At 34.5% G+C, this 19,718-nt stretch overlaps 1 protein-coding gene across 8 annotated transcripts in view; it reads right to left on the bottom strand.

The window, feature by feature from the left end:
- CNOT4 (CCR4-NOT transcription complex subunit 4) overlaps positions 1–19,718 on the bottom strand; it is a 123,062-nt gene that overhangs the window by 45,491 nt on the left and 57,853 nt on the right. For 5 of the 8 annotated variants that reach the window (XM_072964390.1, XM_006213105.3, XM_006213107.3 and 2 more), the window contains exons 3-7: positions 15,513–15,710; positions 9,106–9,192; positions 8,257–8,358; positions 7,406–7,531; positions 4,517–4,650 (exon numbers count right to left, since the gene is read on the bottom strand). In XM_072964390.1, the coding sequence (XP_072820491.1) occupies positions 4,517–4,650; positions 7,406–7,531; positions 8,257–8,358; positions 9,106–9,192; positions 15,513–15,710 (647 nt within the window). The remainder of the gene's footprint in view (positions 1–4,516; positions 4,651–7,405; positions 7,532–8,256; positions 8,359–9,105; positions 9,193–15,512; positions 15,711–19,718) is intronic. The other 3 variants (XM_006213106.3, XM_006213108.3, XM_006213110.3) reach the window with 1 other exon arrangement.

The following is a 19,718-nucleotide window of genomic DNA, read 5'->3' as shown; positions in this document are numbered from 1 at the left end:
CTCCACTATGCCCTCGGTATATCAGAGCTTATATTTGATTTTCAATAAAGACACAGCTGTGTATTTTTAAAAGATGTACATTTTCCTTCAATGTGAAAAAAACTGACAAATTCCTATAGAAATTCTCCTTTCATTTCTTTCACTTATCCTCTACTGCCACCAATCTGTGGTTTAGAGAAGGTTTTGCTTAAACCTTCCTTGGAATTTATAGTACGTTCACTACATGTATCCTGAGGTAATAAGCCTTAAGTACCAGAGATCTTCAAGGTCAAACAACACACAGTTATCACACAGTTTCATTTAACTGAATTCGTTTGATTCATGTTAGAGTTCTTAATTAGTGTCAGAGTGTTAAAGTATTTTACCTCTTCTAGACTAAGCAATGGCAGAGTGGGAGAATGACCTTAGGCTTAAGAGTGACAGATTTTTGGCCAAAAACCGGTCTATCATTTATTTGTGTAGGATAGTAGTAAATTACCTAAACTCTCTGAGACTTGGTTTTCTTGCCAGTAGTAAGATAACAATGATATCTACTACACAGGACTACTGCGGAGATTAAATGAACACAGAAGACACCAAATGTTTGTTCAACCATCTTTCCACCCAAGTCTAGGTGGCTTATTTGACTGAGCCACAATATCAAGTAATAATCATAACCTGTCCCCTCAGATACTTGTAGGTAGGCCTACTCACTGTCCTGGGCATACAGCAGCCCATCTAGCTACTACCATTTCTTTTTTGGCCTTCAGTTGGTGCACAAATAGTGTCTCAATCTAAATAAAGGTATTTCAAAGCCCCAAACTTAAAAACAAAACATCCAGTCCTTAAGCATCACTACTGCATGACTACCTTACTCCCCACTCTCATCATTTGAATTCATTACTTCAAAGTAACTTATTAATATAGAAAAATAGCATATCTACAGTCAATAATCAATCTGACCGATATACTTTCAAACTCTTAATAATGGAGGGCAGTAATTGGCACGTATCTTCTAACTTACTCATTTAAGTGAGCTAGGAAGAAGACTTACTGCAGAAAATTCGCTGTCTGACATTAATGTGTATCAGGGGACCATGTCAGGGTTCAGTGAGGATTAGCAGCTACGGTACTCTTAATATTTGCACTCTGACTTCATTAGAAATGAGAAAACTACATTTTAAGTTTAACATCAATCTATAAGGTTCCAAGTATTGCCTTCTTGCCATTTTTCTAAAATTGCTACTTACTACACAAGAATGCCAAGAAAAGAGGAAGAGGGACCATTCTTTTTCTTTTTTCCCTAGAAAGTTTAATTCTCAACTTATCCTGAATAAGAAAAATGTTCTCTCTTGGACAAGACCACAGAAGAGTTATGCTGGTCATCATCCTAACTTGGCAGGTCTTCCCTGTGGGAAGAAGAAAACTTATCTACAAATTCATCCCTACTACTGTACCCTGTATAGTGGCAATGTAAAAATGGAGACCAAAGCAGACCTTCAGTATTACTGACAATCAAATGACTCTCTTGCAGGGGCTGGAAAGAAAGCAAGCTATAGGAGCTTGTAAACAAACAAACAAATTCTCTGTATCTTGGGCCATCCATTGCCTTCAATAAATTTTAGGAACTTGTGTTAAGTAAACAAAAAAATAACCGTTCTCCCTCCCCAATCATGCACTTATGCCAAACATGGTAACCATGTGAAAATTTATTCTAGTTCCAGCTAAAGTTCAGTAGTGCTGGCTTTAGGCAAAGTTATTAAATGAGTATAATGCCTCTTTTTCTTCTTTTTTTCCTCTATAACTTGTGGCTGCTATGACACTCCTCTCCTATTACTGAAACAGTTATAAATGTGCTCTACCTATACTTTATATGAAGGCAAAGTCAATAAAATACTAGTAAATCCATTAAAACCTGATCACAAAAAATTAGTTAAAGAAAGCTAAAAACTTGTTAGAATGCTGAAAATTCCAATTTTCACTTCCAAACCAAAGAAATTAAGCTCAATAAGTTAAAAATAACCAGGTATTTTTGTATTGTGACTGAAAATTTATCTCAAATAAATGGTCAAAATCATATGAAAGAGCGACTAAAACACTGGAGATATCTGTAAAAGTAATGAGACAAGGATGCCTGCCTGCTAGCACTACTTTCTAATACTGTTCTTTAATTTTTAGCCTAGGGATTCTCAAACAGAAAGAGGGAGACCCAATATAAAAAAGGGAAGAGACAAAAGGAAAATTTTTCCTGGGAGACACAAAAGACTTAAATAGAGAGAAATACCATGCTAATGGTTGAAAGGATTCAGTGTTATAATGTGGAGTATGAATTCTTCCCAAATTGATCTATAAATTCGAGTACTTTGAAACAAATAGACTTGGTCAACTAATTGGGGAAAGCTGGATCTAAATACTGCACACAAAACACTTGTATACATCAGTAAAACATGGCAAAGAGATGTGAATTCACATTGTATCAGAAGTCTACTATATTAATCAAACATAAAAATGAGAGCTTTTTTATCAAGTTGGCAAATGTGCAGGAAAAAACACTCAATTCAAGGAAATAGGTACTCATAATCATTGACTCAGCGGTTCTAAGAGCATCAAAACTATAACCAAGATGTTTGTATGAAAAAAAATGTTCATCACAGTGTTACAAATAATAGCACCAAAATGATAATAACATAATCACTAGCAGGAGATTGTTTAATAAATTTGAAATTCTCACATATAAGGAATACTACACAGCCAAAAAATTATGTTTTCATAACATGGGAAAATATTCATAATCATTGGAGTATTAAGTTTTAAAATGTAACAAACCAATGTATTTTGTGTATATACACTCACAGGAAGGAAAAGGACCACAAGGAAATATACACTGCAAGGAAGATACATCAAATCATTTTCAGTGAAAACGTCTGAGTATTGACATCACATACAATATTTACTTTCTTTTATATGCTTTTATATATTTTTCAGATTTCCTTCAATAGAAACATATTACTTCTATATTCTGGAAAAAACAAATACTATCTCAAAGAGATCATCTAAATTTTACATTTCTGCTCTGAATTCTCTAGGGGCTATAATCCCAGAATATGATTTTAAATAGAATGACAATGGTAATTTTTAACGGTAATAAAGATGTGCATTTAAAAGCATCTGAAATAAATTTTTACTACAATAACCCCATTCTTATACAATGCACTACAGAGTTAAGCAATCAGTGAGGTTAAGTAATAGCATAGGTTCATAATCAAATAAATATACAAGGGTAGGTACAGAAAGATCAGTGAAAAGGATCAAAGCTTACCAACCCAAAAAGGTTTCTTCTGGACTTAGCTTTTATTCTTAGCTTTCATAGAACAAATTTCACATAGTTTACTATATAGTAATTTTATGTTTTGCTCTGTGTCCTCTTATGTATTTATATACACGTGTGTGTGTGTGTGTGTGTGTGTGTGTGTGTGTGTGTATAAACAAGAAGTATTTAAACTTGAAAAGCCTTATAAGTAATCTTTACTATTAAAGTGAATAAACTTTACAAGGACTTCAAGAATTTAAATACAACACGTTTTTGAAGAAATTGACTCTGACAACAATCCATGTAGTTATTATTAGCTATGTTTGAAAAACGGCTCTTACGTTATTTTAGTGCTAAATAGGCATTACAACATGTAATACCCAGACATTTAAAACATCACTTAGAGAAATTTAACTCTGGAATAATTTTTTAAAAATAAAACCAATCTAATTATAGCTATTTACTTTAAATGAATTACCTTTACAAAAGTTAAACTTACCAAACTTAGAAAAAAAAAATCCTAACACATCAAACTTAAGGACCATTCAGAATAAAGTATAATCCCCAAATTATCATTTTTATTAGTCATACCATTTTTTGACAGGCCATAACCAAATACAGTCCCAAATGTGAAGATCGCCATATCAGAATGAGACTCAATACATAAGATTATAAGTTTGTTTAAACATCAAGAGTATATAGGTCTACACAGAAACAAGCTGTCTCCTAAGATGAGTAAGATCTGAATACGGGATATTGTTCTCGCTCAGAGGATATAAGACTTCAGTGATTCCTGAGACTAAACAACCATGAATAACTGTATGCCCAACACAAAATGCTTCAGATAACTCCCACTTCCCCTTTTACAGTATTTTCCCCCTCATTGTATCAGAAGAGAAACCTTAATGAGGTAACAAGAGCCTTTTAATAACCCACATCCCCTTAATTTCCATTTTATCAAGGAGAGTGTTCCCACGGCTCAGGGTAGTCTGCAAATCAATGCCAAGGGGAAGCATCAAGAGGCTCATCTGAAGTATTACCAGGGAGCAGCAGGCAGCAAATATTCAAACCCAGAAATTGTGACTCAACATTTCCTATATAGTACAACAACTCTGCACAAAGGATAGACACTGTCAAGAAGAACTCTGCCTGAAAAAGATGTAGAATGAAGAGAAGATTGACAGACATGAAGATAAGGTATCTGATTATACTAATATCGGTACTTACGTATCATACCTCTGCAGTGGTGTTACTTTGTTCTTATTCTTATCAACTGAACCCGTAGACAGTTGAAGAAAATTGGGGTTTAATTTATATAATTCTTGAAGTAGCTTCTGTTCATATTCTTGGTGTTTACCCGCCTAATGGAAGAAGAAATTAAAACTGCAGTGGGATTCGCAAAGTGGCTGGTATAAAATACTGATGTACTTTCTGAATTATTAAAGACTAAGGGTTTTTCATGGTGTCAGAGGAACCTGTAAGGAAGACATCATAGAACTTCCAAACCAATGAAAGTTCTTCCAACAAAGCTTCATGAGACATACTTCATTAATTAAGGCATTTCATCAACCACTTTATGTGGAGAAAAGCATATTAACAGACAACTTCTTTGCTAGCTCAAAAAACTAGAGGGTCCCTTTTAAACCTACTTTCCCATCTTTCATGTAAGAATTAAGTCTTCTAGTAGGTCATTACAGAATTTTCTGAAGATCATTGAAAATTAATGTCTGTTTTTAAGAGATTAGCGCTGTAAGTAATACACAGATGAAGAGTTTTACTACATTTTTACATTATCTTAACACTAAGTAACAATTACATTAATTTGTTTCTACACAAAAATAAATGTATTTTAAACTCTAGCCCAGAGGTTGGCAATTTACAGCCAGCCACTTCGCTTTTATAAATAAAGTTTTACTGAAACAGTCAAGCTCAGTCATTTATATGTTATCTATAGCTGCTTTCATGCTACAATAGCAAAGCTGAGTAGTTGCTGCAGAGATCATGTGCCCAGAAAGACTAAAACATTGGCAAACTTTTTCTGCGAAGGGCCAGTTAGTAAATCTCTGCTCTATACACAAAAAACACAGCTCTGTATTTACTGGAGTTGGTAGCTGTCTGTGAGAAAGCAGTGTCAGAAATGTTACAGAACAAATCCAGCAAAGACTGACAGTGAAGTCACATACGAAAATGGTCAAATACAAAAACAAACTACAATGAAATTACTTCGAGTAAACTGTTTGCTTGTATATCGTGACTACAACGCCATTTTTACTTACCTTTCAATGTTGTTAATTACTATAAAACTGTGGTCTAAATAGACGTTATGGGAAAACCAAAAGCAAAACAGATCAAAACAAAACAAAACAGTAAAAACAAGCAAGGGCAATATCATCTAATCAAACACAATTATATCATATACATTGCACAATGCATCGTTCCCTGTTCTGAGAGGGCTCTTGCCTATTCAATTGAATCTGTAAATATCTCATATGGTACTAAATTTTGAGTTACGTAGTAACAAGGAAATATCTTCTGGTTTTTGCCATGATATAATTTGTTCAAATTTCCTTCCTACATTGAGGAAGTGCTTTAACAAAGAAACCTCTTTTCAAAGTAATTTTAAACTCATATAAAAAAGAGTGAGATGAATTCAGGACAATAATATGAAACGAATTTTAAATTATTAAGAGAAAATACTGCTAGATGTGGGTTTTATATCTTAAAGACATGGTAAGTCTTGAAAATTCTTTCTGCAATCAATACTTGAGGAGACACTATGGCTTTGACTTTCATTAGCCACAAAGAGCTCAAACTGGTATTCAAATGATTCAACAGGGGCAGTTTACAGACAGGTTAAATCCCATTACAAGTAAGTTCTAAGAGACCATCCATTTTCTTTTTCTGTTCAATAATACTTAAAGTGAGATCAACTGCAGCTCAGAAATTCTTTGACAGAGATTTTCACTGTAATAGTACCCATGAGTGAAGCATAGTCCCCACTAGTCAAAATTCAGCTTGAAATGATTCAACCTTAAATTTCATCCAAGAAAGTTTCACCCAAAAGAAGAAAAAAATCAAGAAGCACTTAGGGAATAAGCAAGAAAATAGTCACCTGTCCCAATTAATTATCACAGAGAACTTATTTAACACTATTTTGGGATCATAAAGAAAATACACACTGTCAGGAAATCACAATGTATTTATTATAATGGGATTTAATCTGCAGTAACTCCAAGTCAAAAAAAATAGTATTTCATTTTATTTAACAATCGGCTCCGAAAGGAGCCCCTCCTAGACTCTCTCTAGTTTGACCTAGAGAACGAAAGGTAGCAATCAGTCAATGCCCCCCACCTTCTAAATGAGAAGTGTTCCTGCAAAAGTCCACAGCAACAATCTGAAGTCCTCATCTATAATAGGGAAGTGCAGCATTGTGCTTTGGTATAATCCTCATTTAGTATGCTGTATGGTCAACATTTTTACTTGTAAAGGCATGTTTATACTATAAATTGAAAGGAGACAGGAGAACAGGAAATGTAAAAAAATAACAGAGGATAATAAGCCTTCAATTCACCCTTTACAGGATACTGACTTAGTGAACACTTTCTTGGGGAGAATCATTTAATAAAAATGTTAGCTTATCTGCAACATTTGATACAGTATTATTTTCTAGCATGTTCTGTAAGTAGAGACTGGGCGGAGTGGGGACGGGACCTCATAATTACGACATCCCACTTAGCTTTCATTTTGCTGACATTCCCCCCAAAGTAGCATTTACCAAAATACTTTCCTTGGTCAATTAAGTTCTGGTTCTACATCCCCCTCCGGGATATGTATTAGCATATTAAAGACTCTGAGAAGTACAGCTGGAAAAAAAGAAAAACCCTATTTTCTTCATTAATCTAGCATTTTCAAACTTAGTGGAACACAGATCCATTTTTATTATAATAATATCCTGCAGAACTGACATTTCATGGAACACTGTTTGGAAAATGCTACTTTAAAGTAATACCAGTTAAAAAATAATAATAAAATCCCTAGATCTGCTTTTTCAATTTTCACCTATAAAGAAAAATACTTCCTTTTCTACAAAGTTGATAATCCACATTACTTTACTACCTGCATTTCCTCTTTTGTGAAGCTGGCCGCCTCGTCCCCCAATTCATGTAGGTACATGCAGTCAGGCTTTGGACACTGCATATTCTTTAAGAAGTAACTGCAGTACTTTGTTGTACCTAGAGATGCCTGCAGGAAGAGGAGAGGAGGGGAGGGGAAAAAGACCCAAAATGTGAAGTGGCACCACAATGAGACTTTCCATGTTTAGTGTTTTCACTTCGCCTAAAATGAGGTACAGACATAACAAAACAAGAAATGTGCCTAGTAATACTAGAGAACTTAACTATTACTAGCAAGATTTATTTTAAAATGAGGATCATTTGAAAGAACTAAAAAAAAACAACTCAGCCTATGGTTTCCAGAACTTGAGTACCCAAATCATTTCCCTACAGACTGGAAGAGTAGACAGCAAAGCCTGTTCTATGATGTAAGTGGTTAGGCACAAAAGAAGGCAAATTCCTTTCTCTAATTATGCCGTCCTTCTTCCATTTACTTAAAGCATTGCTTGGTGGGACACTCAAACCTAAACTGATCAATGCCCATATATTTAAGGACAACAAATCAGAACCATTATCCATTTCTGACAGGAAGAATAATAAATCCATTTTCACAAAATACATATAAATATAGGAGATTTTTAAAAGATTATCTCCTAATAATAAATGTGTTTATTTCTATCTGGCAAAACAGACCTCTACATAGGTCAGTTATAAACAAGGTAGCTGATGTCTAAGACGCAACCTTCAAATAAAATTTCCCTCATGTAATACGTAAATGCTAGGCTCTCCTCTACTTCTACAGTTCATCCCTTCCCCTTAAAAAAAAAAAAAAAAAGTCAAGAGGACCATTATTACCTTAAGTGTTCTGCCATCTACCACCACATTGTTGACACACTGTATGGCTCTGAGAGCATCTTCTGACCGGATATAGGTTACATAAGCACTGGCACTTGGACCCTAAAGTGAAAACCCACTGTTATTAGTATCAAATTCAACGAAAACTTAAAAAACTTCTTGCAATCTACCTAGGGAATTCTAAAGGTCTTTACTACTACTATCATTAATAGTAATGACAATGATTATAAGTAGTAGTATCTTTGATTAAACCATATACTAGCTCATCTTAAAATAATCATTCTTAATGAATTTCATCTGATTTTAAGTAGACTAAAATATATGAATAAAATGTCATCTTTGGCTTGGCACTTATTTTTTAAAAAATGTCATCTGACAGGCTCCTCAAGGTTACAAAAAATAAACACTGAAAGTTAGATTTAAAAAAATAAGATTTAAAGACATTGTATCAAACTATGTTCTCCCAAAAAGAAATGTAATCTGTAAGAGTATTCTATCTGCTAATACCAGCATGGCAAAGATGCTCTATTAAGTTTACAGTATCTGAAAATATTAATTAGAAATCATTATCTAATTTGACGGGCTGATAATAGACTCAACTTCTCACCCCCTTCAAACTACCACTAAATCTCTGTTTTACTATTTCCCTCTTATTACTATTAATTCACTGTGAAGTCCTGAAAGGGTCAAATAAGCACTAAAAATTCCCCCACCCCACCAATAGAGGTCACTACACTGCTTAAATCCTTGGCCCTCAAGCTTTCTAATCACAGCAGATTTTCCTTCTGAACAGCCCAGGTCAAGCCCAGACCACAGGGAGCAAAGGCAAAAATCCCTATAATTAGTTACCTGTGAGCCTGCATATGATGTGCTATTATTGATGACAACTTTATGTATTTTACCAAACTTCCCAAAATATTCTGGTCGTTTTAAAACCTATAAAAGAAGAAGAAATAAGGTATAAACTGTCCCCATTCTCATCAACTTTATCCTTATAATGGGGACACACACCATCCCTCTCCAGTGAAAAGAAAATAATTTTTAAAATTTCCAAATAAATGTGACTACATCCTAATTACAATCTGTGTGGTTAGCTTACAGGAAATCATCACAAAATCTAAAACGTGTTTTTTACTGACTTGCTGAGTAGAAACTGGGACTTACTAAGTCTGGTATTATCTACTATGTTCTAATACCTACACCAATAATCTATGGGAGCTTACCTTCACAGTATCCTTAAACACAAAACAGATCAAATATTCTAACCGTATTTTCATTATTAGGCGATCGTTATAAGAAAGTGATTCTCAAAACAATGACCAATACTATATATTAAACAGAAATAGAAACTCACGAACAGACACAAGACAATCTTTACTCGTAAATGCATTGTATGTAATATTTTATATACTATATTGAATATTGTTTATAAGCGACAAATTCCAAACAAGGTAACAACATGTTCTTCAACCTTACATGCTTTATGATTTATTATTCCGTGTGTGTTTCCTTATGTCAATAAATTTTACCATTTCTCAACTGTCTTTTGTTTTTTTCTCTTTTCCTGATAATTAACTAATGGAGGTGACAGATTAAAAAATACTGGGGAAACAAATTTATACATTTTTTTCTCTATTACCTGGTTACTTTTTCATGGTTATTTCCCCTCATACTTGTCTCCTTTACTTTGTGATCACTATAGGCATTCATTTAGCTTCCCTTACAAACTTACTTAACCTTGGCTAATTTAACCAGTATGTAATCTGATAGAAAAATCTCTCATATGATTTGCAACTATTTCAAAATCAAACTTTTGTTCTTTTCCTAGAATAAAGTAAAGACCCGCTCTTCCTACTATTTCTCCAAACAGCAAACTCTCTCTCAATGAAAGCTTTCTGCATATACCTGTTCAAGTGCATGCAAAGTATTCTTTCCAAACACACTTATTTGATAATACTCTCGCATTTTTACAACTTAGCTAGTATGTTCTGCATCTGACAGAACCAGAGCTTTGTGAAACAGTCTATGGTTGTGGTGTCATTAATTCATAACAGTTTTCAACTTAATTAATATAATTACTCTTATTTGATTATAGGTTTTTATAAGTATAGGTTTGTTATGTTTTCTATAGCCAATTCTACTGGATTAGAAGGTAAAGTGATTACACTGGTTTTCAATCTTTTTCCCACCCAAATCTCCTGAGTGGTATGAGGGTAAGAAAGGCAAGGGCAATGACTCTTGGGTTGTTCAGAGAAAAGTCTTGGGACTCAGGGGTAGGCAAGAGTATATTTTGAAGTTTTCTGGTTAGTGGAGTACAGAACTGCATTCAATATTCCAGCTGGATGCATACCAACTCAGCAAAAGGCCTCAGTCAAAATACTTCAAAGGATTCAGGCTGGTCACAAGTTGTGCTGCATCAGCACGTCATACCATATCTGAGTTTATGGCAGTAGTTCTCAATGAAGGCAGCATTCAAGGGAGCATTTTGGAAATCTATGGAAGCTTTTACTAGGGGAGCTTGTCAAAGTGACTGGAAGACACTACTGGTGTTCAGTGAATGGAAGCAAGGAATGACTTACAACACTCAGGCTAGCCTTGTACAACAAAAATTGTCCTGCACAACTTCTGAATGTTCTACAGGACATTCATGTAGCTGAGAAGTCTGTTTATAATTAAGTGAACCTAGAAAAAATAATTCCACATTATATGTAAATATAAAGTAGTTCCCCACAGTTTTGACATGTTGAATTTACAGGAAAACAAATAGTATGTAATTAAGGGACAACTACAAGTGCTTTGTTTGGAATTTTACTAAGAGCTGCTTCAGAAAAATCACATCACTGGCATTTTATGGCACCTGAGTTGCCAAAACATGCACCTGTAACAATCTGCATCTGTAGTTGTCATAATCACACTGGTTCTAGAGATGTCAGAATCTATTTTATTATATACTGAAAAAAAAGTACTTGGCAAACATATATGCATATAAATCATTTGAGGATCTAGTTAAAATACATACTCTCAAACCCTGAAGGTCTGTATAGTAAGCTCCTGGATGATACTAATGCTACCAATGGAGACAGATTACATTATCAAGAAGTCATTTCATGAAATTCGAAGGGTGTTATAAAATAATAGTTTTTAAATGTGGGTACTGGGTCTGAAAAGGTTGGAGACTGGCTTATGAAAATAAGTTCTGGCCAATATATGGGTATAACACTTGCAAAGCAACGTAAGATTTGTATGTAAATTACACTGAGCAGCCAGAATAATATTTTCAAAGTGCAAATTAGATTGCCATGTCGTTCTGTTCTTAAGAACAATCAATAGGTTCCCATTGCCTTTAGGATAAAGTACAAACTCCTTAGCATGGTTAGAAAGCCTTTCATCATCTGTTACCACTTACCTCGCCAGCCTCATCTCTCACCATTTCACTCTAATCTTCCAGCCAAACAGATCACTTGCACATCAAGCTCTTTCTCATCCAGAAGCACCTGTATAATTCCTGTGCCAAAAGCACTTTACCTCAAAGATAGCAGGGAAGTACATACCTTCCTCTCAAGTACAGGTGCTATCTCTTGTGCCTCTATAGCACGCAGCACTCCTCATAGTGTACTGTTACTTTTGAAAGTAAACAGGGTCTACCTATTTATTGGTTTGTGTTCAATGTCTTACACAGTGCCTGGCACACTGTAGGTACTCAATAAATGCTTTTGAAAAATAAAACTGTCTTAGAATTGAACAACATGGATATAAAACATTGGTGGGCCTTAATGTATTAGCAAATAGCCTTATAAGAAATTGCCTGCCTAGACAAGGGAAATTCAAATAATTTGAACATTCTATATTAAGGTGAATACTCCAGATTCTATCTAAACATTAACAGTCAACTAGCAAAACAGTACTTTAGTAAATAATGAGTATGGTAGTAGGCAGCATACTCTGCATATCACCACATTACCCATATATTCAATGTCCTGTATTTACCGCACAGTGAGCCAGCTTTACTACTAACAGTACATAACAGGCCACGTGACAAAATTACAACTGCCCAATGGCATACCTAATGTGTAAACGATCTTCCTATATATTTTCTGGGAACACAGTTAAGTGTTTATGGACACTACACAGAAAATCGAAAACGTGGGAAGCAGATGAAGGATGAATGGATAAATGGATGAATGGAGGAACCACAGACAGGTAACCAGTGTAAAATACATTGGAATAGGAATGCTAAGACTGGAAAGTTTTCTAGTCCTGGCTCTGCTATGAAATAGCTGTGTGATCCTAGCCAAGTCATTCAACTTCCCTGTGCCTCAGTTTCCCATTGGTTGTGTCTTTTAAAATCTTTCGCTTCCTCAAACAAGCTGCTCTCACATGCCATCACACACCTGGGACACTCTTGTCCTAATTCACAACCCAGCTAATCCCTAGTCATTTTTAATCATCTCTTCCTCAGGGAGGCTTTTCATGGATCTCTATACTAGCTAATTCCTGACTGTTAAATGTTCTCAAAAAGCCCTGTACTTCCCTGTTTATAAATGCTTGGCACACTTACAAGTACTTAATTCTGTCTGCTTCACTACCTGTAAGTTTGAAAGGGTAGAGACTATGTCTGGCTTGCTGAGCTACTTCATTGTCAACATCAAAGTACCTAACACATTGTAAGTATTCAAAGTTAATTTACAGAATAAATGAACTGGGTATCGACAAATACAAAATTTCAGGATTTAGAAGATGATTAATTCTAATCAATACCTCTAACTACCATAACTTCTAAGGTAGTTTTTTCTATTGAGCAATAAATGAATATATTTGACAATCTTGGTATAAAGATTTTGAGTGTACAAAAATTATTTTCAAAATAAGCTTTAAATTTTCCTGTTTTGTTAATCAGAATTCACTCAAATATCTAATTGTTCATCATCCAAAAATAAGCAAATCACAGAAACTTCTCTGACCCAAAAGTTACCCTAAGAACTTGAAACTTCAATTTTGCAATCGAAGCCAACTTTAAGTTTTCCAAATTGAAAAGATTATGCAATTGAACTAAGAAAAAATTTAAGGTATTATTTAGAAGTAGTAGTTTATTAAAACACTACTCTCTGATTTTCCTAAGCTTTCAAGAGAAATAAATGAGAGGAACCAATGTTTAAAAAAATTCATTGTCCTCTCACCAAGCAATAATGATTTCAAAAGTATAAAACTAGTAGAGTGATTTTTTTAAGGTATATTTAGATTCATGATAAAGTGCTCTCTCTCAATAGTCACCCCGTAGGTTAATTTCTTTCTCTGTAATATAGTTCTTCAGATTAACCTTACTGGAGTCATGTTATTTGAAGTGAAAATAAGAAATCTCTGTACATAAGTAAAAATGAATCACAGACTCTAAAGAAGGGGTAGGATACCTATAACCCAAACATCAAATTGAGACTACGGCTTCATTTTATCTAGCCTTTGGGTGCTGCTCCGTATGCCTCCAGTAATACTGCTGACCCAACCCAGGATATCCATATTCAAGAGTTGTTAAATTAAAATAAGAGTTCCATTCATTTACTAGAGTAGCAGTTTCAGAAATGCAGAAGTAGATTTTAATCAATAAGATTAGTAGGAATAAATAGAGGTAAGTAAAAAAAAAACTTGCAGAGGTAAGAAGTGCCCTCTGGTCAAAAAAAAGGCAGTGCTGAAAGGGGTAGACAGAAGAATTGGTACAAAGTTGTGCTGTTCAAGAATGAAGTGGCATTCTGCCCATCTGGGGAGTTAAGTACCAGATTCAGTAAAAGGGCTGCTAAGGTTCAGTCATAGGCCTAAAATGAGCTCTCTCCTTAATATCTCTTATTAAAGAAGTCTTCTCCCATATGAACTCTAGATCCATCCCTTTGGCTTTGGAAAGAACCTGGTTTCTTTTTTTTTTTTAACATTTTTTATTGATTTATAATCATTTTACAATGTTGTGTCAAATTCCAGTGTTCAGCACAATTTTTCAGTCATTCATGGACATATACACACTCATTGTCACATTTTTTTCTCTGTGATTTATCATAACATTTTGTGTATATTTCCCTGTGGAGAACCTGGTTTCTAGAAGATCATGTAGCCCACTAATGCCAGCATCCCTGGACTTAGGTAATTCTTGAGCTGCCTCAACGTTTATTACCGATGATAGAGACGTCTTAGAATGGTCTCCCTGATTTTCTTCTCTACTGATCTTGAGGCCCTTCACAGCCTCACATAGCAAACTCATCAGCAATAACTTTTTTTTATTCTTTCTGAATTGGTATTTTTAAGCTCCTTAAATTTCCTCCTCCTGGGGCCTTTAGCCCACTTAGGCAAGTCCAAAGATTCCTACCTCCCTAAGCATATTCACTATAATCCTCCCTCTGATTGGTACCATCATGAGGTACCATTACTTCAAACCCTTCTCAAACAGTACTTTTGGCAGATCCCCCAAATCCACACTCTCCTACTGAAGTAAACATCTGGTTGTCTATCAGCTTCTACCTGCCTTCCCACCAATCTTATCAGCACCTCCTGGTATATCAGAAACTAAAATTAGAGATGTTCATCCAAAGACATCAGGGAAAATTATGAGTTCAACATTATTCTAATAAGGCTGGTGGAGGAAGGAGAAAAAAGAATTAAGTAATAAACAAAAGGGTTAAGATATCCCCTGCTTCCAAACAGATGACAAAGAACCTGGTCCATTATTTCCTTTCATCACATTCTCCCTCTTTCCTCAAAACTGGCTTAAAATGAATGAGTAAAGAATAATGATACAGGATAGCAGCACTTCTATCATTGTTCTATAACTAAGAATTACTACTACTCAGCATTATTAAAAACAAAACAAAACAAAACAAAGCAGATCTCTAGTGAGTTCATAAAACTGCATCTCCACTGTTGGTTCTTATATGGCTACAGAAGAGAGGAAAGAAACATAGTCATGTCAAATTAGCCTTAACAGCAAAATAGAACCATTATCCAACTTTCACAGACTATTAGCACTAAAAAGGACTTTAGAGATCTAGTTCACCTGCTAGTTTTACAACTGGAGAAAATGAGCAAAGGAAGATTAAGACACTTGCCTAAGATCACAACTGATCACTGGTCTCTTAGTAATTATTAAAAAATAATTTCCCATTTTCTAAGTTTTAATATTTTCAGGTGAATCCTATAGCTGGGCAAGATACGCTGTTATTTCTAAATAAGCTGTTATCTCCAAGTTGAGAAAGAAAAGAAAAGAAAAGAGGACTTACCTCTGGGTCTGCTAGGCGCTGAGAAAGACCTACAACAAAGACGAGGTTTTTTTGTACAACACGTACACTAGCCAAATGTTTGCGATTTTCTGATATTTTCTGTTTTCTCTCATTTTGTTTCTGTTTTTTCTCATTCTTTATCCTTTGCAGTTCTTCCTGGGAGAGTGGTTTATAAACTGCTGGGTCTTCTGGATATGGCTTTAGGCATAAAATAAACATGGAAGTTATTAGCATCAAATAAACAGAAAATTGTATAAATGAACAACAGTTATCAAATTCTGGACGATGGGTATGCAGTTATTTGTTTCATCTCCCCTTTTCTGAATCTTCTAATTGCTTAAAACACTTTTTATTTAATAAAAGTTAAATGCTAAGTAAAATTGTTTTAAAAAAAACTAGTTTTCAGAGCTTAGCACAGGTCACTTTTAGTGCTGAAACTTAAAAGATCACCAACAGTTCTAAAATCTAAAACAACAACAACAACAACAAAACCATCCTGGTGTTCCTTACAATGCCTGGCACATAGTTTACAGGAAAATTAAGCTTTCAAGGTCCTGTGTAAGAGGCCAAAAGTCTAAATCCCCTCATCTAAATACAGGTTTATGTATTACAATCAATAAATATTTAATGAAAACCTACTATATGTTTGAAGATTAATGAAGTGCTTGTTCTTTAACATATTCCCAGTGTAAGAAGGACACAGATGGGCAAATAAACAATAATACACAGATACTCTGGCTCAGGAGTTTGAATTTAGTCTCAGCACCTTTAGCCATGTGGCCTTAGGCAAGTCAATTAAACTCATGCATCAGTATCCTCATAAGTAAAATGAAAATAATCTTAAAGGCTGGTGTAAAGATAAAATAACACTATAAAGCGATTATTATTACAACACAGTAATCCTTCAGTAAATACTAGCAATTACACTGATGAAATGTCTTCCTCTCTCATCATTTCAATACTGTTTTCACTGCTACTGCTAATACCAAAGCTACTGGTGGCCTGAATAAGAACTGTGGGTCACACTGCCTGGCTTCGTATCTTGGCTCATTCTTTACTAAGAGACCTGAGCTAAGTTTTGTAATCTGCCTCAGTTTTCTCTTCTGTAACATGGGAATCACAGTACTTTATTCAGAGGGTTTCTGTGAGAATTTAAAAAGACAACACACTTATTAAGTGATTAAAACTGTCCTGCACATAAACAAACAATAAGTCAGTTATTATTACAGCTGGCCCTCCATATCTGTGGTTCCACATCCTCAGATTCAACCACCTGTGGATTGAAAATATTGATGGGGGAATTCTAGAAAGTTCCAAAAACCAAAACTTGAATTTGTCATGAGCCCAACAACTGTTGACATAGCATTTCATACATCATTTAAATTGTATTAGATATATACATAATCTAGAGATGATTTAAAATATATGGGAGGGCACGCATAGGTTGTATACAAATACACCATTTCACATGAGGGACAAGCATCCATGGATTTTAGTATGGGGAAATGGAGTGGGGAGGGGGAGTTCCTGGAAACAATCCCCAGAGATACTGAGGAACAACTGTACTACTAATCTAAAAAAAACAAGTTAATAATAAATGGAAGATGGAACACACTAAATATAGTAATATCTAAAGCTGAATATGAAGAGATCCCAGAGATAGGAAATTGTGCCTATCAGAATACCAGAAGTGGGGACTAACAGAAACAACGGCATCAGGAAAAAAACTGGAACAAGGAAAGTGAAGGCAGTGAACACAAGTCTGTAACCCTGCATGCCTTTAACATAAAGTTACTTTCATAGACAAGTAGAAAAACCAAACAGATAAAAACCCTCAAATTTGTAAGCACACTCTGATTAATGCTGAAGGCAATTAAGAAAGTTGAAATTTCCCTTTATAGCCCTCAACTTCTACTAGTAATAGGATAAAGTCTACAAAAACTCTGTTCTTAAATATTCAGGCATAACTTTTAGTGGTCCTGCAGGATGTAAGCACCCACACCACTGGATTCCCAAATTTAAAAATCTGAATCTTTTAGAAAATTGGTCCTATTTGTCATACTACAACCTATTTCTGAGTGGGAGGCATATAAAATAGTTGATTCAGTAACTTATCCGACTTTTAAATGGCCTGAGGGCTTTCTCCAGTATCAAATATAAAGTTTGTATCACACATTTTAGGAGCTCCATAAATTCTTGCCACATGAGTATCAAGCTACTCTCTAGAATTGGAAATTTAGCATAATAATTTTTTAAACCCTTATTTCAAAATGTTCTTGCATTTTAATTTAGGAACCAAATGGTTCAAGATCTATTACAATGAATTCAATTATTCAATGAATGATGTAACCTTCTCCCACTTACATTTTTTCTCTCTCTTCTCCATTTTCCCTTCTGTACCTGTATTATCTCATTTCAAATCTTAATCTGTATGCCTGGATGATTTTAATCCCATGAAGTCATTTAAAGCTACAAAGGCACAAGTATAAAAATGAACTACACATAAACCAATTAAAATAGTTTTTCATAAGGTCACTTAAATTTTTCATTTGCATATGGAAAAGCTACTTTTTACTACACAATTTCTGGGTAGTTCCTTTTGGAGTGTTTACCATTAAGTTCACTTGAAAGCTGTTGCCCCTCACTAACAACTATAGTGGTGATAATCCACTCCCTGAATGGATCAAACTTATAGATTGTTACTAGTTTCACCTCAATGTCTGGTCCACATACTGTGCTTCACCAGTCCATGGTAAGAAAAGCACAAAAATTGAGAGAAAGCATTTGGACACTCTTATAGCAACTTAACATTGCCACAATATTCAGGTATGTCATCAGTGGACTCTGCAGAATAAGATATTTATCAGTGTGGTTGTTATTGAACTTAGGGGGTAAATCATATGACACATAGGATCAGTCCCCAACAGACTTGGGAGTGGGGGGGCACGAGTAGGATACAAATAGGGTTCTGCATCAGAGACAGTTTAAGAAACATTTGTGTAACTTTTCTGAGAACATGAAGGATTTGACAAGCACTCAGGTTTCTTCTTTGCTAACAATCCCTAACGTAAAATCTTGATAAAAGATGATGCAAAGTAAGGTAAAAGCAAAATTAAAAAAAAAAAAAAGCACAAATACACCAAAAAAAGATGAAGAATGATAATTACCAAAATTCAAGTTGCAGTATCATTTCTCATGAAGTGTATTATTGATGCACCATCATGTTGAGTATGTAACACTGGTTAGCCTAGTCTTTTTCTATGTTATTTCAACTTTTTCTATGGAAATATACTTTCATCAGGCTTTCGAGTCAACTCTATTGGAATACAACTGCTACATAATGCGAAAGATATCAATACAGGAGAACAACAAATTACTATGATTTACCCTCCAAGTATCTCTTATTTCAGCAACTTAAAGGAAGTTATAAATAGTAGCTTTTTAATCTTAACGTATCTGTGAAGCCACATCTCCACTGTCAGAAGAATTAAATAAATTTTCTAGACAATGCAACTTTGAAATTTAATCTAAACACAAGTGACAAATATACAAAATCTTATTAGCCTTAATAGCCTTAATATGTCTAAAGATTTCATAGAAAGCTGGGAAAGCATGCATTCTATTCTGGCTCCTCCTCCACACACACACACCATCATAGATACCTACTCTAGAAACCTAATAACAGAACATGAGCTGTTACAATAAAATGAGGAAAGAAGGTAGATTAAAAATGGGAGATGAAAACACATAATTTGAATAACTGCAGAAAGAGAGTGTGACCCACAAAACTAGTATTAGCAGTACTAAAAATGAATATATAGAAAAATATATCTGGTCTACTTTTTGACTGAAACACGTAAGTTAAACTGAATTTTCTAGGAATATAGCACTAAATAAAAATTACAAGCAAAAAATTTTTCTTTAAAGGCACTATTGTGTGTTATAAACTAATGCTAAATAGAACACCTGTGGAGAAGCACTTTCAATGTGTAAAATATTTTTAATAGTGTTAATTTGGTGATAAATTGCCAAACTACTAATTAAGATGATTTGTAGTCTCTAGTATAATCACTCAATTCCTTTCACACGTGTAGTTATGTTCCCACTTTTACTTCTATGTATTTACAAGTGTCTTCTCTTTATTTTCTGACCAGACCACCAAGACTTTATTTCACTGGCCTTTTTAAAAAAACAGCTCTAACTTTT

The sequence above is a fragment of the Vicugna pacos genome, chromosome 7 (assembly GCF_048564905.1).
Source record: "Vicugna pacos chromosome 7, VicPac4, whole genome shotgun sequence".
Taxonomy (NCBI): Eukaryota; Metazoa; Chordata; class Mammalia; order Artiodactyla; family Camelidae; genus Vicugna; species Vicugna pacos.
The sequence above is the reverse complement of the archived record's forward strand: the minus strand, read 5'-3'. Positions and strand labels throughout refer to the sequence as shown.